Source organism: Porites lutea, chromosome 11 (assembly GCF_958299795.1).
Source record: "Porites lutea chromosome 11, jaPorLute2.1, whole genome shotgun sequence".
Classification (NCBI taxonomy): domain Eukaryota; kingdom Metazoa; phylum Cnidaria; class Anthozoa; order Scleractinia; family Poritidae; genus Porites; species Porites lutea.
Window position 1 is genome coordinate 13,434,846 of NC_133211.1, and position 24,281 is coordinate 13,459,126.

Sequence of the window (24,281 nt, forward strand, 5' to 3'; positions counted from 1 at the left end):
TATATATTGTGTCACGAATGGCAATATTTCTTTTTCCTCCTTGTTGTTTTGTTTTAGGAGTTTAGACTCCCTTTTGTGAATTTTATTTCTGATAGTAGGTTTTCTATCAAAGATAGGGGGCACCCAACGAGAGTACACTTCAAAACCAATTTAAACAGTAGATATAGGCATATTTTTATCCCCTAAAAATTTTCCATCTGTTCAGATCTCCTAGCTGAAAGTCTAGTGATACGAAAATTATAGGGATCAAAAAATAGGCAATTATACCGTTTTTTTAGATATTCGAAAATCCTAGAAGGGGCAGACAAACAAGAAGTTTTACAACAAATGTTCCGAAAATTCTAGATCTCAAATCGTCTTTTGAACAGATATTTTCCAAAAAATTGACATTGGGTACCCCTGAAAGATTGTGGGTAGCCTCCGTCCATCAAGCCTTTTTTTTTAAAAATTTGAATTATTTTCCTCAAAGGTTGTTTCTGAGGAGTTTTTTCGTAGGATTCTTAAGGCTTCTCCTTTGACAAATTCTTTTTTTAACATTTGGAGGGTGACACGAGGTGAAATGTGTGTGCAAGAAGCTTTCCGTTTGTTTAAAATGTGTCTTTGCATCAAGGATAGATTTTTCCTTGAATCTTGTGCCTTTGTATACAACCGTGTCTAAAAACGCAGTCTCAGTGTCAAATGTTTCGGCCGTGAATTCATTAGTTGGGTGATGTAAGCTTGCTTGTTCAATGAAGGCTTCGATGTCTGGTTTACTCATGTCCCATAGGGAAAAGATATCGTGTATGTGGCATTTCCAAACTGTTGTTCTAAAGACAGTTTTGCTTAGAGTTGTTGTTTCAATATATGTCATGAAAACATTGGCAAAGGAATCAAAACTGCTGTCTTTGTGCCCATTGCAGTTCCATGGTTTTGTAGGTAGTGCTTTCCACTGAAGCGGAAGAAATTTTCTTTGAGGATTAATCTAAGCATTTCCGGCAAGTAATGTGTAGGAATGGGTTGTCTTTGTTGAAATTTTCATATGCTTTGTGACAGAAAATTTCAATATACCCTAGTTTTGCTGTATATTTGTGTCAAGACTCATATTTAAACGTCCATTGAAACAAGAAATGTTCGGTTTTTCACATTCGTCTGTTCAGTGAAAGGTATGATTTCTGTGATTTTGATATTGGTTGTAGCAGTGTATCAACAAATTTTGTCAAGCACAGAACAAAGTTTTATCGGATTATTAAAAGGAAACCGAACATCCATGTTTTAACTAGGGGGTGGGTCATGCAATTTCCAACCTTGCTTTAGGGGTGGGTCAGTCATTTTTGTGCCGAAGGGAGGGGGTGGGTCATGTGTATTTTATCAACCACATTTCCAAATGCTCCGGCCCACCCCCCCCCCCCCCCCCCTATACTTTTTGACCAGTCCCTAACTACTATTTTTTTAAATAAAGTATTCGAAAACATCACCGACAACAACACTGATTTGACGGCTTCTCTAAAAGCTTGATTTGAACTTTCACAGCCTCTTACTTTCTCAATTGCCTTTCTCTTCTTCGTTTGAGTCATTTTTTCACCAGACAAACATCCGGGATTCTGCAGTAATTCGTGCCCAGGTTTTTTCAGTTGCCTAAAATGTTCCAAAGTGGCGGCAAAGCGTCAATAAACGTTCGTTTTCTCATGGAACAGTCTGTACCAATAAGTTCAAATACCTTTTGGGGGACCCCCTTTCTTGAAAAAGGCCCCCCTAAAATTACAGTAGGGGGCCCATTTGACCCTCATTGGCCAATTTCTAGAATAAACCCTGCAAGGGCATTACATTTAACTGTATTCTAAACAACCAATATGCCTCTTTTAGCACGTTTTAGGATAACATTCTTCTTACCTCTGCAAGGACCATCGGATATTTTTTATCGTGATATTACGTATGTATGTTATGGTTCATTTTAACTTGGTTACCTAAAGTATGGCTGAGCCACGTGGTTATAAGCACATCAGCCCTGATGAGTCTTGAAGGCTAGCTAGCTCAGCGCCTTGCACCGCAGCACACACGAGCCGCAACTTCAGAAATCGCTGGCTAGCACTGCCTCGCGTTTAATTTCATCTTCCGGAGAAGCGAATTAATTTTTGCCACAAAGACATTTAGCCACTATATAAATAAATATATTATTCTTAACATAAGTATTTCTCAGTATTAGCGCATATACATACAGACCTTCTTAGATGATCCAGTAAATAAACACAGGTAAGACGATTTGGAGTGGGCAATGTTTCAAATATTTCCGTCATCGCTTTCTTTTTTTCTTCAGCATCCTTGATTCCTAAATAGGAAGTGAGGTTAAAAAAGTGAACAAGATTGTAAGGGACAAGTGTGAAAAAGAAAAAGATACACCTTTGTTCAAACGATTATAGCCTTTCTCACCTCGTATTTAAAACTGTCAAAAGAACTTTCTAAGCAAATAGCTATATGAGTTTTAGTTCCCCATAGCCCCCAAAAACTGAATTAGACCTACGAATCCAAGGGTACTTCGAAATAGACCTCTTTTGGACTCACTTTAAAAATAAGATACCTGTCCATGTTTATTCTGCCTTAAAACAGCATGAAGGCAATATGAAAAGTCACAAAATTCTAGAATTAAAATTTCAGTGTATTTCAAATCGGAACTCAATATTCCCGACCGGAGAATCAATGAGCAATTTTCATGTTTCACTCCCCCAGCAACCTCGCACCTCAGTTTTCTTTCGTAACTCACATCTTCATAACTAAAAAGCTCTTTTGCCCACATCCAACTGCTTTTACGGAATAAGAGTACTTTTAGTGCTAAAATGTTTCCGTTCAAATTAAATAGGCTTAACCTTAAACACATACAAACTTGGACAAAAATGATCAGAAAACGGACGTTGTCATGTCTAATTTCAAGAAAAAGCTCTTAAAAGCACTGGCAATTACAAATACTCCCCCGTTCATGGAAGTCCTGCGGGTAAGAAAGTGCAAAATTCTTAACATTTTTTGTCCAAGATTGTGGCATGACTTGCGCCTACTCAGCTGAGGGCACTTAAACTTGCTACCTTAGGCAAACAGTGATTAACAGTAAAAAGAAAGAATGAATGAAAACCTACTGTTTGCTTCAACGAACTGAGGATAATGATCATCTGTGAAGAGCGGTTCAGGAAGGTCCCTGAGGTACATTTTCAGTAGACCTGCTACAGCATGTATGTCTGCCTCAGCTACCTGCACCAACGCACTTTGACTGTCTGAAAGATGGACCAGAAAAATGGCCTCGATTAGTTGTCAAGAGAGAGGAGAAAAAACTGGGCACTCAAGTGACAAAACGTTTTGAACGTATATGTTCTTATTTTCTCCACGTTTGCAATCAGCATTTGAACTTACAGTTTATCACGCATTTATTTTGCCTTATTAACTAATTTCATATATCCAGATTTACGTGTACGTTGGGCAAGAGTTTCTCAATCTCTTCATTATTGTTTTACGGGCATACAAAAGCCAAGCATATGGATATAAATGAATATATCATCACCCAAAAAGAAAAAAATCGTAGTTACGAGGCGGAAAATATAGTATACGGTACTCACTGTTATCGAAAGCGTCTTTAAGCCTACGAACTTCAGACGTTGCTCCTGATAAACGGTAGATTCCAACTTCTTCCATCCCTGAAATAAAGGTTTTACTTGTTTAGTAAGTGTTTTAAAACCCTTTCAGCCCAGATATCAACATACAAATTCTTCTTCACACTTTTCCTTAAAAAATTAGTTTGGAGAATTTGATGAAAGAACAAAGAATTTGCGATTTAATGGTCATTTTAGTAATTCTTTCATGTTATTGATCAGTGATCGTGGTTCAGCCTGATTAGAAAATGCTCAGCGGAAGTTAATCAGGGGTCTTAACGAACTTTTCTCCAAACGACGTTTGCTTTCCCTTAAACACCAGCTTCTGCTGGCGGGACAAAGTTGAGAATGTTTCACTGATGGAATTCAGTATTCCAAAAAGCCCTTTAGATTTACCTCTCTTTTCGATTTCTTGTACACATCCAATGACAACCAAGGGAATGTCGCTATTTTCTCGTCTACAAAGAAAAGAACATGTTTGTTTCATCATATAACAAGCAGGTGGTTCCACACGCGAATCAGAAGCTTTTAAACTTGCGATGTAACTAAGAAAATGGACCAGTGATAGTTACGATATTTTTCTAAGGGAAGGACACCGAACATCACCCTTGAGCCATAGGACACCACTGGCGGATTTCTAATCAACGAAACAACCAGTGATAGGCGCGTCTTCTCAGTAGTTCTCCACCTTAGAAAGCACTACTAAAAATACGCTGGACCAACGGGCACACGAAGGCAGCTAGTGATAAAGTTTATAGAAAGGAAGATTCCCACAAGAGATACAACGTAACCGCGTCAATCGGTACAGCGCTTGACTGCGGAGCGATAGGTCGAAGGTTCAATTCCCTAGACTAGACCACCATAATTTCAAGGTCTTAAAATAACCGAGAAATGAAAGTACTGCCTTTTCCTACAAAGGACCAGACCTTTACATGGTTCGGATAACCGGGCAAAATGGCGGTCCCTTATCCAGTAGGGGACGTAAAATGGTGTCCTCAATTAGCACTTTCGTGCTAAATACATTGACACTCAAAAAAGGGCTTTTTTAAAGAGTTTTTTTAATGTCTTTGCAACAAGGACCAATGACTTACCTTGAGACGGTACCAATATCGACTCCAAAAACTCCTTTTTCACCCAAAGATTTTTTCCTCTGAATTCCTTTTGGCGATTTAGAATACTGTAGCGACAGCGTGACCGCCCCCTGCGTGGCAACCAGAGATAGTTATAAACTGATACACGTTAAGTCTTTATTGCCGGAATATACAAGTAAAAATAAACACCTATATTTACATGTTTAATAGTATTAGTTAAAAAGTAAAAGTACATTTAAAATACAGTCTATTAATAAACTAGCTTTAAAAACGTTCCGTTTTAACACAGGGTAGTAGGCTTGTTTGAGTTCTCAGACGTTATGAATTTTCTATAACTCTGGTCAACAAATTATACAGCGGATGAGTAGGTAGGCAACTAATCTTCTTGGAGATTGACCTGTCTGTCTTTTTTTTTCAAGCAAATCGTATATACCTGTAGCATCGGATATAAAACGGCGTTTATGACACCATCAAGGTGTAACTTGCAAAACGGATCAAGGTAAATATGATTTGTACCTGCTTATCCAAGGTGATTGTAATCGTCTTCTTCGTCAGATCGGTCAAATTTTCTTTTAGAAGCTGGAAAAGGGTAACACAGCAACTCTGTAAGTGGATATTTTTACAAAGAAACATTTTTCTAGAGGACGCGAATCATGTAATAGCTGTTACATAAGGAATCTTAGGTTATGTTCACTGGACTTCTGTTTACACGGAAGAACGGTGATTTTGGCGCGATTTCTGTAACGGAACGAAACTACGCGGCGCCGATCTCGAAAGTGGAGCGTCACACATCGGATAGGTTCAGTGAGTGCCACCCAGTGGTGCTGTGAGCAGGTAATCGGACCATAGCAGAAGTGAACTGGAACCAACGGAGACAGAAGTAAATATTCAGGGGCGAGGACTGGAATTTATTGCACCAAAAGACTTGGCTTAAGACGACGTTCTTGTAAACGCGGTGCAACACTCACCGGTCCACCACGCACATAATTTCTTTTTACCTCAATTTTCCCTTGAGCGAGGTGCTCGTCAAAGTTAAGTCGGCTCTTGTAATACACGTGAAGCTTGAGTTCCCTTGTACCTTCCACCTCGACATCAAAGTCCTAAAAATAAGAAACTAAAATCATCAATTTAGGCTCAAGCAAAGATGTGATAACAAACCCCAAAGATCGCTTTTTTCTCGTCAAATTAACGCGGACGCGCGATATGAACCTGAGGGTGATTGGGACCCTCTGACATCTCTCGCCAGTCCTTCTGGTCCAAAATTCTCGCTCGTGCTGTTTTCAAGTTGTTAGAGATATTGAATTTGAAAAATAGAAACCGATTGAAGTCAGTCTAATTGATCAAATGAACTCACCTGGTTCCAGACAGGATCCGTGGCAGCCTTACATGTTCTTGTTCTGGCTTTACGCACAAACTGTCCGAAATGATCAACTTCCACTGCGCAGCTCAGATCTGAAACATTCAAAGAAACAGGTTCAGGAATGAAAAACATCTTTGGCACTGAAAAAATGGCGTATAAAGTTACCTGTATTAGCACAAAGCTAATACAGCGATTTGACCTTCATTATAAATTTTGAACGACGCATGTTTATATTACGCGACTCTGTAGGCGTTGGGATTAGTTAAGTGATTACCGAGGGTAAAGGTTTTGCACCAGTAATAAGGAAACCGCTAAATACGTGACTTTCTACCGCGCTAATTTTTGTTTCCACTAAGTTGCCATAAGGATATGATTTTGTTTATGTGCGTAATTGTAGGCTTTACAACGATCTTACTACGGAAGCAGCGTGGGATGTCATTAAGAGCCCACACGTCTCAATTACATAAACTTTTTCCTTTACACAAGAGTAGCCTGAAATAAAACAATTTCAATTTTGTAACGTTAGTTTTCGATTTAACTCACGGATTTTCGTCTTATTTTGGCGAAAAACTGATTCATTCATCAATATATGGGTTGTGAAAGCGAGGGACTCAGGATTTTGGGTGTTTGTGTGTTTGGAGTCCATTGTGGGGCGTAGGGAGCGAGGGGGGTGGGGTAAAACATGGTTGCTTTAGTTACCATTTTTGTGAAATCCTCGACCAGAGTGAATATGAACGTATAGTAGACCATTAAGGAGTCCTTTATCTGCAATATTAGAATAGGAAGAGTCAACGCAAAGACGTTACAGAACGAACGTTTCCATGTGTTGTATGTGTTTTTAAGTGAGATGAATTAGCCAGCAACATGAGAATCATATCCCCCATACCCCCCTCCCCCCCGGGACCTTCCTGTCAAGTTAGGAAAAATGACATCCTAACCGATCACGCGAAACCGTCCGAACCGGCTGTTTTTATCATTTCTTTTCCACCACATGAAGAAGAGTAAGCTCCGCTGAATTGTTTAGTTAACACGTAGTTCAGGAGGTTTTTAGCAGGGGCTTAGGTCCTGTGATTCTTGGCGTCCTGTGAAAGGTCCACAATACCTAAACGAAAACCTTACTTAAGGAATGAGCACTTCAAAATCCCTCACCCCATTCCTTGGCACATATACCTATGTAGCTTAAATATGGGAGCAGTCCACCAAAGTAATATATAAAAAACCCTACCCGCTTTTACCATCCATGCCCCCTTGTGGTCATTTACGTGTAGCTCTTTTATTTTTTTCACCAATTAAGTTGTTATTTTAATATTTCGGTCATTTCTGGCTACAATTAAGAAACGAAATTCAAGAAGAAAGCGGCTAGGTAGTGCTGGGGATTAAAAATTGTTTGTACCTTCTTTCATAGAAACTCTTCCTAGCGTCTTGCAAGTTCTCAGCTGAAAAGGAATGCGTGAAAAACGTCACCACACTAATATCATAAATTAAATTCAATAGGGACAGTTAAAAACAGGTGCAAATTCTACGGGATGCTCAAGGAACAGCGAATGGACCATTGGTTTCGACTTTACTAAAAGAAAAATGAACTAAATATGGCAAAGTTTGTACTAAAAATAAGAATCTAATAAAGAGGGAGGCCACTGATCCTTCCACAGTGAGGTCGACCCTTCAAAAATCTCGGGAAATTTTGATTTGTTTTTTTCGGAGGACGTTTTCTGATCAAAAACCCTGATCAAAACAGTATCCAACCAAAGGCGTGCAAGGAGTGCTTAAGAACTTTCATTACAGGATTGCATGGACAAGCTCAAAACTGAGTACAAAGGAATTTCACTATTCGGTATTGGCACTAGTGCGGAAAGAACTTCAGATGGTACACTGTCTCTAGCTACGTAAGTGTCCCTCTGAGTTTTAATTCAACGTGACAGAATATTTAATCACTGAAAATAAGGTTCCCCCTCATACCCGTCGAGAGACCCAGTGAAAGTGTTTTTGACAAACCCAGAGACGATAATCATTCTCCATTTCATTTTCAGTTTCTAGCGACTCGATGCAATAGCAAGATCGGATTACTGTTAGGCTTCCACGGGTTCAAGCAATCCTGCTCCTCAAAGTGTTACTAAAAATACACGGTATAACCCCTTAAAATATCGTGACCAAAGCGGAAAATTTAAGGATTAAAATGAATCAAGAGGTGAGAAATTTGCTAAGAATGCGCCGAGGTGCGCGGAGGTCATTATGAAAAATATCTCAGTTACGACCTCTCAACAAACCAAATTGTATCACACGGATTAGTTACAAAGAAATACGTAATTTCAGAGCTGGTGTAACTACTAAACTTTAAGTATTTATTCTGGTACATAAACGAAAGCAGCTAGAAAGCCGGCCAAGACTGGAAAAGGAACGGACATGCAGTTTTCCCACCCAACTTGTATCGAAAAATGTTTTGCACAGCGTGTAGTTTAAAAGGAACAGATTATGTATAGCGATATAGTTATGTTAAAGTACAGCAATGACCATTTCAACCGCAAAGACAAAATGTGTCTAAACGTGTATAGTTTGTTGAGACCCGGAAAATAATTGAAAAACTTTCCAAATGTTGAGGGAAATGTTTTAACCCAAAATCTGAGGCAGAAAAATACAAATATCTAGCCCATTCGGTATCAGACTTGCAAGAAAAACTGAGCTGCACAGCATGAAAACAGACCGAGAAAAACACAAGTTTCTGAACGACGCTTGTAGCTTTAGACCAACAAATTAACGACTGCAATTTTGTGGGTAAAAAGAGCAATTTCACCGTCACCTTAAGATTGCAACATCCTTATACAAACAAACGAAAGTATTATGAACTTATACAAGTGAATATTATCAAGCAGTTAGCTATATTCGCGCAATCCCAACAGATATGCCAACACCATTATAACACAGAAGAGGGAAACGTTTCTTACCAAGGAATGCGAATCTTTTAGGAAGTTAGAGTCGGAAGCCCTTCGTAACAAACGAAGATTCGGCGACAAGGAACCGCGGCGAAAAAGAGGCGATTTCTTTTCCCCACATTCCAAGGGCGATGTCGACCCGCGTCGAGATAGTTTAAGGTTTGGAGACAGGGAAAATTTCACTTTCGCTGACATGGAAGCGCAAGAGATACTTGGATCGTTGGAATCTTTGAAACCGAAGCTCCGAGACACACAGGATTTGTGCCTCAGTAGAAAAGCTGTAAATCGAGGATCTGAATAAACAAATACTGAGGTCGAATTGTAATTAATCTGTCAGTTTAATCGCTTCGGGATGTCGCTCTGACACAAGTCACCCGCGGCAAACAAAAGCGATTAACCAATCAACGTTCTTGTTGATCCGAACGCTAAATAGGCGACCCTCTTCTCCCGCCGTTTCTGCAAACGGGAAAGAGCGTCGTCGTGTGGAGATGGACTCAGAGTTTACATTTATAGAAAACAACTAAGATACAAACCTTTTTGCAGGCTTCTAACAAGTGATGCAAATCTAGCACGCTCAGAGTTTCCGCTGGCGGATTATCTAAGGTTGAGGGCAGGAACAATCATTAGAGAAACGTGATACCAAAAAAAACAGTTGTCTAAACAAGGGCTCACGTTAAATCCTTTTGCAACTTTAGAAATTTAAGACGCCGTAAAAAAATAAGTTGACAATAAAGGCCTCCAAGAACATAGATAAGCATTATTTGAATAAGACAGTTCGTCAACTTATGTTTGGACTGTATATGCAAATCGATTAAAAATCGTTTTGAACAATATAAATATTGACAAAACCATCAAATTAGCACCACATCCAAGATCTTGCTCGCCGGATTGACATAAACAGATAAAAAAACCGCAACATTTAAGTTTTGTATACCTTCGTTCTGTTCCAATAGAGGAATTATTTTTTCCTTCCACTCAGCTCTCTCAACATCGCTTTTACAAAGTAATGTGTATGTCTGAAAATTAGAAGGCACAATAAACTTCCACCACTACAATTCTAAATTCTTTAATTCTTTGTTTCAACTATTTTTAATGAAACAAGTAAAAAAAGACAAAGTTTCACAAGTGTCTATATAGTAATTATTTTCGCCAAGTAATGTTTGCACTAAATGTTTAAAAAAAAGACAACAGGGGTTACAAAAATCATTACTTATTTATGGTGCAAACTCCTGAAAAATTAACTCATGCAAATAAGAAGAAAAAATAGGGCAGAAGTTATGTACACCTTAAAACGAATTTGTGTGGGAATGACAAAAACTATGTTGCTTTTAATGGAAGTATTTCACCATTGTGCTTCAAAACCAATCAAAACGACAACTGGAGGAAACAGTAATCTTTTTGTACGATTATGGAAACAAACGTTGCTGCACGATTCTAGCCTGCGAGCAAGCTCTCCTATTTGGGCGAGTGAAGCGAGTCTCGCGAGAACGCGCGAGCGAGGGGCGAAGCTTGCCCAAATAGGAGAGCTTACTCGCAGGCTAGCACTATTCCGACGGCAGCTACCATGTACAAGGATAAGGCCGAAAGGTTTTATCCACACTGAGAACACCGAACCTCTCTGAACATGAAAAAAAGTTATCACCAAATAACCGTTTCATCGCAGCTATCATTTACATTAAGAGATCACAAATTGTAGCACAAGAGAGACGTGGGTAAAAATGACACACGAATCGTGTGTTCGTACTTCGACGAATAGTTAACGAGCTGGTGTATACGCGGAGCTATGCCATTTTGCTGATTTTCCCGCTCATTTAAAAGCTTGAAAGACCTTGAACAGGGTAATGTATAGCACCAAGGGAAATTTTTCCATGGACATGGACTATCAGAGTCGGTGAATGACGGACTCTGGTACGGCGATTCTAATTTTCGAGTCTGCGGACGAAATCCTATGGTGCGACCACTCAAATGAAACCTTTTTTTGCATTACTTTCAAGAGGTACTATTTTTTTCAGCACTTTACAAGATTAAATTTCAAATTTTGGGGTAAATTTAACTTTGGCTGCTTCTGGAAATTAAAGGGTTAACGTGGTTAAGTTATGATAAGAAAAGGCCAGTTATAAACGACTTTCAACATACCTTGCCCTGCTTGTGGTACAGTGTAAGAGGCAGGCTTGGAATGGCTAGCAAAAGGGCAGCTTCCTAAGGAGTAAAAGAAAAGTACACACACATTCTTTACTAAATACTTAAGTTAAGAAAAATATCCCTTTAAAAGGGCAGCTCAGTAACTTTCACTTTAGTGGTCACACTGGAAGGTACATTTCATTGATAGTGTGCAATACAAATTCTTCTTAAACATATAACGTTTTCGGTCAATTACATTCATTCTTATTTCAGAGTACAGTCAATCGAACACGATTTCGTCCAGACTAAAAATCTCGAACGCTCACGGCTCCGCGAGAATAATCTCCCACCCATAAGGGTTCCAGTTTTAACTGAAGCGCTTCACCATTCACAGTTTTCCGTGACCAAACTGTAAATGAAAGAGAGTTTGGCCACCTTCTGTAAGATCTGACATTGCGTCGGAAACTTCGCCAGCGTACTCTTTAGCTTTCTTTCGAGAAGTTTACCACAAACTAACTCTTTGTTTTGTAGCAGCAGTTTGTGTAAGAGAGTGAAGGTTTCTTGCTCAGAGCCAACTTAAACAAAATTAAAACAACAACTCCCGTGCAAGGGCTCCTGTCAGCTAGTAATTAAGTGGTAAACTACTTTCTAGAGAAGCGATTTCAATAAAAAAAGTAACCCATTCCCAGTTCAAGCGGGAATTTTACGGCCTCAAAAACGTTAACACTTTCACTCAAATAATGCGGTTTAGTCAAGTTACCTGCTCAGCTAACCGCTTCTTCATCTTTTCTACTACTTTGGAGGCAGACTGCATACGGCGACGCTGTGGAGATAAAAGATGTTCAATCCATGAGAAGTCTATCAATCTTAAACAAATAGGAAAGGGGAAGGGGAGACAAAGGGAAACATACCTTGGATGAGGGAGAAGAGTCTGGACTCTGACTAGTGCTCATTCCTCCTCCTTCTCGTCGTATTTCGGCTTTTGTGCTCGCGATTCTGCTCTTAAGCATATCAAAATCAGCTTTACTGGTGACCGGAATGACTTGTGGTGCTAAAAACATTAAAGCAAAAAAGAAAATGGCAAAAAAATCATCATTTTTTCCTGCTACTTATACCAAGGCCTTTCCTTACAATACCATAATATTCTTTTACTTGTAGGTTTAGCCTCATATTCAGTCAAAAACGTCATTTTTTTGCTTTCTTGGCACGAGCGAAACGTATGTGGTATTCAGCAACTTCTCGACAATTTGCGTTAAAAAAAGACCTAAAACACTCTTATGCCAAAGTCGTTTGCATGCGCGCTAAGTATGCAAATTGCCGAGAAGTTGCTGAATGAAACGTGCAGCACGTGCAGCCCGTGCCTAGATCAAAAACGAATGGGCATTCTGGAGGAAGTTTATCACTTGTAGCTGTTTGTCGTTTTTAATGTGAAGGAGGCACTCTTCACGTAAAAAAACAGACGCAAAAACGTGAGTATTGCTTTCAACTACTTATTTTACTTTTTCTAACATTAAAATAGTGTAGTTTTCAGAGTTAAATTGTTGAAAAAAGGCGAAGAACGAGAAAAATTTGCAAGACAGTTCACCGCATGACAAAGTTAACAAGCGAGAAAAAGGAAAGTTGTCAGAAGTTGTTTTGTTTTTTATCTGGTCGAACAGCAGAAGTTGGATTCGAGTTAATGTTTTATTTACACTGTAGCTACAAGAATTGGTTGGTGTTGAATTCAACGCAAAGTATAAATCACAAAGAAAGTCGAGCACCGTGTACAAAACGACACAATTTCGCTACACAGCGCTCTAAATTTCGGTTCAATAAACAGAACCTTACGTACGTTAAGTCCAGTTAGTGGCAAAACAAAAGAAAATGTCGACTAATTGTTTAGATTTTATTTTTCTTAGCACCCAAAACGCTGCAGTCCATTTTGTGGTGTATGTTGACTCGACAGACAGTAAAAGGCAAACCGTAAGCGGCCGTTTAATTACCGTACATATCGTCTCTCCGTCTCGTTTATTTGCAAACCTGTCATGGCTTGGATGTTTTTACCAGTCTTTCAGTTCTTGAGCGAAAGCTCCGCTTCTAATAAGGCTTGCCCAGATATCAATTTACCTGCTTTACACATATCAACATTAAGGGCGGAAAAGACAGAACTAAACTAACCTTCTGAGATTTCTGTTGGGTGAAATTGCAACTCGTGTAAAGGAATATACCACTTGCAAACATACTGTTCACTCCTAAAAACAAAACAAGAAAAGTTACGTCAAAAGTGACTTTCTACAAAATGACTTTCCTTAATACAAAAAGATAAAAAATAACCATTTTTAATTGTTTAACATAAAGCCACAAAGGCTAACAAAGACAGTCATATAACTAAAAACAACCCTATAAAGAACAAATTACATTTTATTGCATTATTTATTAATTCAAGCTTAGATAGATAGATAGAAACTTTATTAAAGTGTCAAAGCCGTCAAGCCAGGGAAAAAAGAATCCCTTACTAATTTGGGGACACCAATTAGAGGAGAATGTGCAAAGTAAAAACTATATACAGTAGTAGGTAAAATATCTATAGTTATCTAATTACGAGATTATAGTAAAAATATACAGAAGTCAAATTGAACAAAGGCTACAGCCTGCGAAGCCATCACCTAAAAGTTCAATTATATTGAGTTGGCGTATCTTGCTTTTCAACGACATTAGGGTTGTGACGTCCCTAATACTCTTGGGTAGTTTTGTCCATAGCCTAGGCCCTAGATATCTAATAGAGTGCTTGCCGTAGGTGACTGTCTCATACCTAGGTATAGAGAAATCTGCTTGTTGTTCATAACTAGAATTATTATCCTTGAAAACCGCTCTAAGTCCTCTTTCTTGTAGTCTTTCAAGTTTTCGAGTGTCACTTGCTTTGCAAAAATGCCACACTAGGTGACAGTAGGTGAGGAATGGTAAGATCGCGCTTTTGAATAACATTAACTTAGATTTCATAGGAATTAGATTACGTAGTCTCATTAGAACACCAATTCTCTGGCCGGCTTTTTTACAGATAGATATTATATGCTCAGACAAATTTAGCTTATAATCTAACACTACTCCTAGAAGTATGATATTATCTTTAGTTTCAATTACAACATCATTCACACAAATATTGCTGTCATTTTGAGTGAAGCCCAAGTTCAAAACTTGGTACTTTTTGAGGTTTGAAGCTTACCACAAAATCAACTAACACAAACCTGGCAGTAATTTTTCTCTTGGTAGAAATGATGTAGTCATTGAATAAGAACAAATGTCTAAATTTCCGAACTCCATCTGCAAGTAAACAGTATGCGAGGCTTAATAATAGAAAACTACACTTTTCATACAAAATTCCACAATAGCAACGATACTTAAGAGTGAATGACGAAGACTTGTAAGGTGTTTCTGACTTTCGAGTCTGTGGACTAAGTATTGCAGTGTGACCATTCAAATGAAACTTCTTTGGTAGTACTCATACATAGTAACATTATCTTTTTTTAATAGCATTTTCAAAATGAAATTTGGTCTTTTAGTCTAATTCTGATTTTTGCCACTTCAGGGGTGTTAAACGGTCAATACTTCCTACAGGCAGTTTTTACAAGTACATGTCAACAATTACCTGCAAGTTCAACAATAAAAGCATCTTTAATGAGCCTGTGATCTTTCTTCGCTCTTTGTATGACCTGGATAAAGATAAATTAACCTCAGGGCCTCTCTAAAACAGCTTTTACCTCTTTTTTAGCTACAGCACTAGTAAACTGCGGGATTGTGATTGTGTGGGATTGTGTTCCATTTAAACTTATTGCACAAAAAAGATGATGAATAAAACTTTACTTCATTTGAGCACACAAAAAAACCTTGAATAAAGGCTTGTCCTTCAAACTAACAAATGTTCCACAGATGAATGACCAAAACAATATTCCTATCCCTAAAGCCACTAGGAGGTGTGTTTTCAAAGGACTATGAAAATAGAGGTTTCTGACTGCTTTGCAGCTTCAGCAATATTAGTAGACCCTAACATATTACTCACGCCACTGTCCCTGTCATCCCCAGTGATCTTTGCAAGGAAGTCTTTGGTTGTATTCAGAACATTTGTGAGCACCTCATAATCGGCATGATCCTCAGGGGTTTGCTTGATCAAATCCTGTAGTGAGTTAAATGAAAACTTATTTAACCAAAAGGCATAACAGGGTGCAAAGAAAATCATTTTTACAGGCTTGCCATTCAGGCAAGCTGAAGCTAGCATCACTAGCCCCAGGCTATCGGACACTACTTTCTTTGCAGGCTGCATAATTTTTCATTTCTGTTTTTTAAGCAGTTATGTTTGAAATATTCATCGCCACTAAATTTTATGTGCTAACCTGGACTAAACCCAACAGGAAGGTAGCATAATAAGATTATTAAACAACTCACCCCCAGAGCAACAATGTATCTACCAACTCTTTCAACTGGCTTACTAAAAAGGCCTGAAATGTAATCATGACAGCAAAGATGTTACACATCATTGAGTATTTCATTCTACACTGAGACTAACTTTAGAGGGCAGAAGTGATGTACAGTGAGATCAAGGCTGTTTGAAGGAGTAGAAGGCAGAAACTTGAGTTTTCTTTGTGTTGACTTAATTGGTTTAAAATCACAGAACCAAACGAGAAGTGACTGCACAGTGCATCATATAAAGAAATGTATTTTACAAGACACTGGACTTTACTCAAATAATGATCAGCAACCCCTCCACTGCTCCCAACGCCTTCCTAAACCCACCTTCTAAAGTTGTAACTTCTTGAATGGAACCAACACTGAGTTCCTGAAAGTGAAAGAAAGATATATATATTTTTTTATGTTGGTTAATATTGCTGTTTAAATATAGCCAATATTAACTGGTCAGCAATAGTTAAATACAAAAATGCTCACATACCTTGGAAAAAATGTTATTAAACTGTTCATTGCTGGCTTTGCATTTACGTATGGTTGACAGAGCAATTTTGTAGTTTAATATATATTCTCTATAGACATCAAACTGATCCACCTGTATAAATAATAATAATATTATAATAATTTTAATGGGCAACATTGAAACATATTTATTTGACAGAGACAATAATAACAACAGGGTAACTTTTGGTATAACAGGATACATTTGTTACAATACTCTCACCATAACCTCATGTGATGACATTAGAAATTCCAAGGGGAAGGGGTATTTCCAAAGCAGACTTTTAAAAAGAAAGGAAGAATCTAATAAATAAATGGAATTTCATGAGGGTTTGGAGAGCAAAGGAACCCTTATACCCAGCAGGGAAGGATGGTGGAAGTAAAGAGGGACAGGGAAGGTAAACAGAAGGAAGTGAGACTTGGGACAGGGGAGAGGAAAAAGAGAGAATGGAATTTGTGGCATTATGAGAAGAGGAAAAAACACAAATGCAAACCAGACTTATAGCTTTTCCTTCTTACCATGAAATGGCTTTAAACACCAACTAGTCTGCTCTGCAGGCATATTAATCTTAAGTGAGTGCAGTATTATTGTTGCCAAAAGAGAGGAGAGTGTGGTCCACCATGACTGTTTTAGTTGTCATGGCGATTAAACAAAATTTTGGCGACCAAAACTGTAGTGAAGGTTTCAACAGTCTGACGACTTGTATGCTTGTAATTCACTTCTTTCACCGTGGCTGTCTGGTTATTACATCTTGAGATACTGCATGGACCTCAAAGTCCAGTTGCGATAGTTGGGCAGGCATTTTGATTATTTCTGTTTAACTCTTCATGTAATACTGCAGAGTGCCTTTTTTCTTTTCTGGCAACCGATATTTCATGTCTGGCGATCAATCTTTTACTTAAGGTTGCCAAAAGTCTACTTTGAAATAAGTTGAGCTTGGAACTTTGAGTGCTTGAGAACCTACAGTATAAGCCTGCTCTGAAGTTAAACACCACCAATGAATCCTACATACACCTACTCACCAAACTCAAAAACAAATCCCCAATAAGATGCCGGTCATTCCAATGTGAGACTCGAGACTCAAGGTCATTATAAAACACATTGTGAATGGTATAAATCTCATCCAGCTTATGAAATATTTTATTGTAGTCCACCAGTGTCAAGATTGGAGCAGAAGACTCGATTGATAGCTTCAAAGGCTTCATATGCTGGGGAAAAAAACAAAAAAAGGCAAATGAATTCCATGAAATTAGCACGTACTATACAAGATTATATGTAAATGATGGGATTGATATCTTTGAACTGAATGATCATCAGGCCAAATTATTTTTAAGCACGCAAATCAAAAAATAAATGTTTTTGTCACTCTCCCTTTTTAATGGTGGGTGATGGTCCAATTAAAATTTGTTACACAGTTGTGTCATTACCTTAATGAAAGCAAAGATATAAAAACCAAACAATGACAAAGAGAACTGCTAAGGCTGTGGAGATCTACAGTCTAAAAAGTAATGAAAGATACACCCAAAGAGAAAGTAAGGGTTCCCCCTCCCTGAATTAATGCTTTCCTGCATTACCTACACTGTGCTGTACTATGAGAGAGAGATGAAGTTGCAGTTATGAGCCTTGATTAACTTATGGGCAACACTTTCATCTGGAGTTGTTTATCCTACCATAACGTTTAAACCTTTTGAATCCATGAAGAAAAAAACCTCTGGTAAAAACCTCTTCTACAGAGCGAGAACAATGAACTGATACGTCGCACAATGTATGACGGTGCTCCTTTTTGTCTCATTAATCACTGTACAAAAATGTGAATGAAGCTTACACAGCACACACACAAGCAAAAGTGTTTAAAATCAGGAAATAAAAGTCTTACTTTGTATAATAAGTTAAGACACTCTAGATATCCCTTCTCACTATCCAGAACAGCAGCCACAACCCATTTCCTCTTGTGCAGTTTACTAGCCTCATCATCATCACAAGTTTCCTAGCAGAGACGACAATGAACATGAATATCAAACTACATCGTTGCGGGTTCACTCGTTGCCCGCAGTCAAAATCTCCAGGTTGCTATTACTCTTCCTCAACCTCTTAAATCTACTCTTTTTTAAGTGGCTAAGTTTCAAACAGCTTGTAAGGAACACCAAGCAGTTTGTACAGTTGCCCAGTTGATGCAAAACAGATGGCCAAAAAAGAAAAAAAATTGTAATGTCCTTTGAGTGAGTTGAAGGTCCAAATGACAAGGTAATTTGAGCCAAATACTTGAATGTTTAACCTAAACTTTAACCCAAAGTGGCCACACACTAGAACAGTATAGGCTTAGCTACATAATTCTCGAAAAATTGTGTAAAATTCTTTCTGGAATTTTCCCAAAAAAGCTCTCTAATTCTTTTAGAAATTTCTAAAATTCTCCAAAAACTCTCTACAATTCCGAAAATTCTTAAAAATTTTGTTTTTTTTATAGCGATATAACAATAAGCATTAATGAGTTGTACGACCCCTTTTGGTGAATAACTGCTGATAAGTTGTAGTGCAGATGACTCTGATGAAAAACTGCTGTGCTCAGTGCTATAGACACTGTTGTATGTAGGATATAAGCGGACTGGCCCCTCTCTTTTCAACTTTTTGTCAACATTTTTGCCTGTGAAATGTCACCAACATGTCAGGTGAAAGTTCAAATTGCTCTAAAATTCTCGAATTTGTCAATTTTTTCCTAAAATTCCTGAGATTTTCTAAAATTCTTTATGATGTGTGAAATTCCCCCCAAAATTTTGGAATTATGTAGCTAAGCCTAGAACAGTACCATATTAACACTTAGTAAAAAAGGGGGGGGGGGTTAACAGTTCCATTGGACATCACAGGGTAGAACATCTGATAAAATAAGCACTTACATGTACATGTTTTGCAGGACTTCCTCCTGGGGAACTCACAGGAGATGAAGGAAAATCAACATTGTTCTCTCCAATCACTACATGAGCACCTCTGGCTTTACGCAGTTTCTTGTGATCTTCATTGTCAGTACTCTGGCTTCGTGGACGAATTTGCTCACTGGCACTTCTCTTTGGAAAGCGAGTAACCTCTGATGAACGGTTTAGGGTCTCAAGATCCCCTGAAGGAGGAAAAAGATCAACTTGAACAACTGTAATAAGGACTCATTATGAATCATCAACTTGAGACGATAATGAGGTCAGTATTTTACTTGCAAGTCCTAGATTTAATAATTGTCAAACATGGTATGCAAGTAGGTAAAAGCAGATAATTTTAGAAATAGATAACGACTAGAAACTGACAAAATCAACCAGAATTTTTCAAGGGTAAAATATGATTTAATAGCCTTTTTCTTGAAATATAAAAAATTATTACCATTAAGAGTATATTATGTTCCGAGTACCTGGCCTATACCTTGAATGGAAACAGGATGCTTTAATCAGCCCTTTTGATAGTGTGCGATCAAAATTCAAAAATAAATCGGCATTTTCAGGGCAAACTGTGTGATAACATAGGACTATTATGCGATAAATTATGCAAGTTTTTCAGGGCTAATTAACATTGTTTAACCAGGTTTCAAACTAACAATAAGAGATAGTACAACTCAAAATCTTAAACATCTATAAAATGGCTTCTAAATGGCTCTAGAGGCAAAGAAACAGTAAAAAAGCAAAACGAAAACACAAGCTGAGTCATTTTTATTTCTATTTTTGTCACAAAATGGAATTTAGGTTGTATTTTGTTTATTTTCATACTTTCTCTTATAAATTCAAAGTCTAATGAACTCCCACAGAGTCTGGGCTGCCTGTGCCCAATAGATACCGCAATCAAAGGTTTCATATGTCTTGCAAGGCTTTCTTCAGCGGTAAATCACCTCAGCTAACATTAAGATTGGGAAAATGTATAAGGTACAATTTATTGTTTACTTACTAGCATTTAGCATTTCTTTGTAAATTATGTGATTTTTCATGAATTCTGCGAAAAGTTGCAATTTGAGGTCAAGACTATGTGAAATCGTAACATCACAGAATATCAGAAGCCTTGTTTAATATATAAAACAATATCCACTGTATGTAATAGAGTAATGATGAAAAAAAAATTTAAGTTGCGTGAAATAAAATTGAAAGTATATTAAGACACTTTGTACAACTTGTACAAATCAATATGTTTGCCAGAAATATATTTTTTTCTTTTTCTTTTTACATCAAATAGTTGCATGATCAGGTGTTTGAAAAAGGAAAACTTTTAATAAATTGGTTTCACACATGTACGTTATTTTCTTAAATAACCCTGACTTTCAAAGAGCTTTATATGTACAGTATCATGTAATGACAAATGAAATTTCCTCTAAAATGACATAGAGGCAAACAGGTTTGATTTATTTGTACTAATAGGAAATCAATAAGACAATATAAAACATAACAATATCTAACCCTAACCCAACATTTTATTTTTCAAGTTACATGTACCTTGTCTATCTGACTGATGATGCTGAATACAAAAAAATGATATTTATTTAAAAAAACCGTGAAAATGGCATTCTGGAAGCTTTTAAATCTCACTTGTTGTTTATATTTCAGCATAAAAAGAGTGCTTATTTTATCCTAAAAGACTATTGTGACATGTATCAGACTCTTAAGATCAACATGTTTACCATAAAAATTAATTAACAGCAGGTTATTCATTGGATATTTGTAATGGCTTTAAATTGAACTAGCAAAAAAAAATAATCAAACTTAATAGCCAGGGAGAATTCCAGTCTGGTGATAATTAATAATACAATGCTTTTTTTCACTCCCATGTTAACAGTACTGGAAATTGAGAAGTACAAAACAACTTTCAAAAATTCAAAGTAAAATATATGAACTTTTGGTACCAGATGTTCACCACTGTGCCTGACCACACCATTTCCATTCTATCCACTTCAAATAACCCCAAAGTGAAAGATAATTTTATTTCAATTTCCCTGGGACCACAGAGAGTTCTTTAGCTTTTAACTCAATGTTGTTATTTACTTTAAGTTTCCATTTGCTGCATTACATAAAAAGATCAAAGCACCTACTCTAAAATTAGAAATTTCTTTCCTATAATCACAAAATATAATCTGGCCACATTTTGCTGAAAGATAAAATTTGATGACCTAAAAGCTGCAGTACACAACGTCTTTAAACTTTAAAAAAATCGATTTTGTGACCTTATTTTAAATTAATGACAGAATAGTTCTTGAAAAAAAAACTAAGAAACTAAATATGCTTTTAGACTGTATAACATAGTGCATTGTTATCACTGTAAAAATAAGTACAGCTCTTTTGAATTTGATTTTATTTTTTGCAAGTAATTTACATCATCAGGCCTTTCGCAACTATTAGTATTAGTAAAAACATCTCTGGGCTAATCACAGTTATCCCTCTTGTGATGGCAAAATAATAATATATTAAATTTCATTGCAAACAACAAATAATATTACTTTCAAAACAAAATACTACAAAATTTGTGCTTCATTTTTTTTATTAAAATAATATTGTAAAGCATTAGATGCAAGTTGAGATCATAATATTATGTGCACCGTTCTTGCCAAAGCAAGAAACTACAATGTATCATTCCAGTTCACTCATCTGGCTGCTGGGTACAGACTCAAATCGTGCCCGAACTACTGACCGGGACATTTTTTAAGCATACTTTGACTTGGACAATGGCTTCTATAATACTCAACTCACTCTTTGGTGAGGTACTCACTTGTCCACATAATTGCTATGAATCTGCAGTCTATGACGTGCTGACTTCCCTGTTCAGAAACCTGATACCTAAGCTTGGTGAACCAGGGAAAATATGCCAAATAAATACCATAGATATTACGGCATAATTATGCACACAACCAGGGTCATCCAAACATTAATTATTATTGGCCAAGAATTCACGGGCCACACACACTCACAACAAAGGAAATTCACCTGGTCATTGGTCAATCAAAACAACAAAGAAAATTTGGAAGTATTGGTGACCAGGTTGAGTTTGTTGCATGGCAAAAATTAAGTACCACATGACAAACTAATTTAAGACAAAAATAATAGGAAATTGACATACCTTTACCAAACACGTCATCATCATCATCTCCACTTACACTAGCCTTGATAAGCTTCTTTGGTGTTTCTAGTGTGCGGGAAAGTCTCTCAGTTTTACTGCGACGAGGCGGCCTTTTGGGTGGAGGGGTGCTAGGTGCTTCCACTTTCTCTTTTGACTCCATATTAGGGAGACCACAGCCAGGAGAGGTACCTGGACTGGGTCTTGTCTCACTCGACACGTTGTCTTCTTCCCCAGATGAATCAGCTGATTGCATTTCAGAAGCAGCAACATCTATTGACCAAGGAGTCACACAAGAGTCCGTACTCATTAAACTCACATTTCCTATAGACATCACAGAGCCCAGTTGTTTTCTGGGTCGATGAGGCTTCCGTGGTCTGACAGCGCCACCAAATAACATAAATTCAGGCTCTTCTTCCTCCTCATGAGGAGATTCCCCTTCTGCTTCAAATTCATCACTGCTTACGACTTCAATTCCTTCCAAGTAAGATATCAGTTCATCCACAACTCCGAGAATAACATCGGATGAATCATCAGCTTTTTCACCACGTGTATCACCCTCGGATTCGATGCTTTTGTTTTCCTCGATGTCCTCTGAGTTTCCTTGTCCCTTGAAATCGACAACATCACCGTGTCGCTCGATCGGGGAAGTCTCGCCCGAACAAACACCTCCGCCTTCACCTGCCATAATATCCGCCTGAATTGTCAAATAAATATCGTTTAACTTTATACGAACTTCACCATCGTCTGACAATACTTCTCTATCGGGTTCTGGCGTTTCACTTTCCGTATGATGTGAGGAAAAATCATCTCCTTCAGAACTTGCCGCGCTACCCTTCGAGTCACTCCTTCGATGTTTAGAACTGCTTAATGGGGAACGCGGCAATTGCCACTTCCCTTTTGGTATTGCCTTATTGATTCCCTTTGACAGTGGAGAAAACACAGTCGCAAGTGTTCGATCTTTACGACCAGCTGGCTTTTCCGTGTCAGGAGAATTTGACTCGTGAGACATTTCCTCCACGATTTGAGGGTTTGAACCCGTAGGGTTTTCTTCCTCACGTGAAATTGTTTGCCTTACGTCGTGTTCAACTCTCTCTTCCGTATTGTTATTGGATAAGAGTTTATTACCCTCTGTTGTATTTTGATCATCATACAACGAACATTCTTCCTCATCGAATTCATTATTCTCACTGCTAAATAATTTACCAGGAACCCCAGTCATCCCCCGTTTGTTATTGAAATCTAACTCTAATGATTTCTCGTCCTCACTTCCGCCGAGTGCTTGCTCCGACCCATCAACAAAACCCGCCTCAACTACTTCGCTAATAGCTTTGTTCCTCCCTTCATCCAAATCGCAGTTGTCCAATAACTTGCTGTTGTTGCCGTTAGGCTCGTTAGAAACGCTTGTACATTCCGTGCCTGTAGCAACTTGTGTGGTAACTGATTTGGGGGCAGTGTCCATAAGCATTGTCCAAGGTTCAAATGAACTTGGGAAGAACATATTCAAAACTTTGACGAGCTCGGAATCACTTTGATAAACGTCTTTTGTATGTAGTATCCCTGTGAGCCATTTTAGAATGAATCCTTCACTTTTTAACACGTTTAAAGCACTATCAAGTCTCTCTTTGCATAAATTGATCCGTTCGAAGATTTGTTCTTGCGAGCGATTTTCACCACCGCAACCACAAAATTGTAAGAATTCCGTATTGGGAGGCTTGATATTTGGAAAAAAGTTTATCCACGCAGCTATAAATGCTTCTCTGTGGTCCATGGCTTTCTCTTCACATAAAAAACTAGTATTTTCCCTCAAATTAGGGTTAAATGCCCAACTGTTTCTGGTCATTCAATGTTATTTTTACTCCGTCTTGAGCGCACCGACGTGTACGAGCTTCCACGAAATTTGCCGAAGGCGGTCACGAGCACGCGTGACGTAATCTTCGTCGCACGTCTTTCTCGAAAACCCAGGAAGTCGGAAAGCTTCTGTAGTTTCCTGTGAAAGGAAAACCGAACTATGGGTCAACGATTGCGTGAATCCGGTGCAAAGAACTAAACACAAAGTCCCAACAATTCCAAGGCCATGAAAATTATGCATTGGCCTAACAACTGGAGAAAAGAGATTAGTAATGGAGTGACCATGACAATGAAAACGCAGTAATAGTA

General features: G+C 37.9%; 1 protein-coding gene across 1 annotated transcript in view; it reads right to left on the bottom strand.

The window, feature by feature from the left end:
• LOC140952929 (active breakpoint cluster region-related protein-like) overlaps positions 1–24,006 on the bottom strand; it is a 28,515-nt gene extending 4,509 nt beyond the window's left edge. Inside the window, exons 1-26 of the mRNA XM_073402384.1 lie at positions 22,125–24,006; positions 18,944–19,161; positions 17,929–18,039; positions 17,075–17,260; positions 16,035–16,145; positions 15,881–15,923; positions 15,533–15,585; positions 15,150–15,263; positions 14,739–14,802; positions 14,338–14,413; positions 13,271–13,344; positions 12,025–12,164; positions 11,874–11,936; positions 11,129–11,191; positions 9,927–10,008; positions 9,526–9,590; positions 7,456–7,498; positions 6,762–6,827; positions 6,057–6,154; positions 5,701–5,802; positions 5,219–5,281; positions 4,703–4,812; positions 4,008–4,069; positions 3,579–3,656; positions 3,105–3,239; positions 2,200–2,305 (exon numbers count right to left, since the gene is read on the bottom strand). Of these exons, the coding sequence (XP_073258485.1) occupies positions 2,200–2,305; positions 3,105–3,239; positions 3,579–3,656; positions 4,008–4,069; positions 4,703–4,812; positions 5,219–5,281; positions 5,701–5,802; positions 6,057–6,154; positions 6,762–6,827; positions 7,456–7,498; positions 9,526–9,590; positions 9,927–10,008; positions 11,129–11,191; positions 11,874–11,936; positions 12,025–12,164; positions 13,271–13,344; positions 14,338–14,413; positions 14,739–14,802; positions 15,150–15,263; positions 15,533–15,585; positions 15,881–15,923; positions 16,035–16,145; positions 17,075–17,260; positions 17,929–18,039; positions 18,944–19,161; positions 22,125–23,964 (4,166 nt within the window). The 5' untranslated portion in view covers positions 23,965–24,006. The remainder of the gene's footprint in view (positions 1–2,199; positions 2,306–3,104; positions 3,240–3,578; positions 3,657–4,007; positions 4,070–4,702; positions 4,813–5,218; positions 5,282–5,700; positions 5,803–6,056; positions 6,155–6,761; positions 6,828–7,455; positions 7,499–9,525; positions 9,591–9,926; positions 10,009–11,128; positions 11,192–11,873; positions 11,937–12,024; positions 12,165–13,270; positions 13,345–14,337; positions 14,414–14,738; positions 14,803–15,149; positions 15,264–15,532; positions 15,586–15,880; positions 15,924–16,034; positions 16,146–17,074; positions 17,261–17,928; positions 18,040–18,943; positions 19,162–22,124) is intronic.
• Positions 24,007–24,281: the final 275 nt, after the last annotated feature.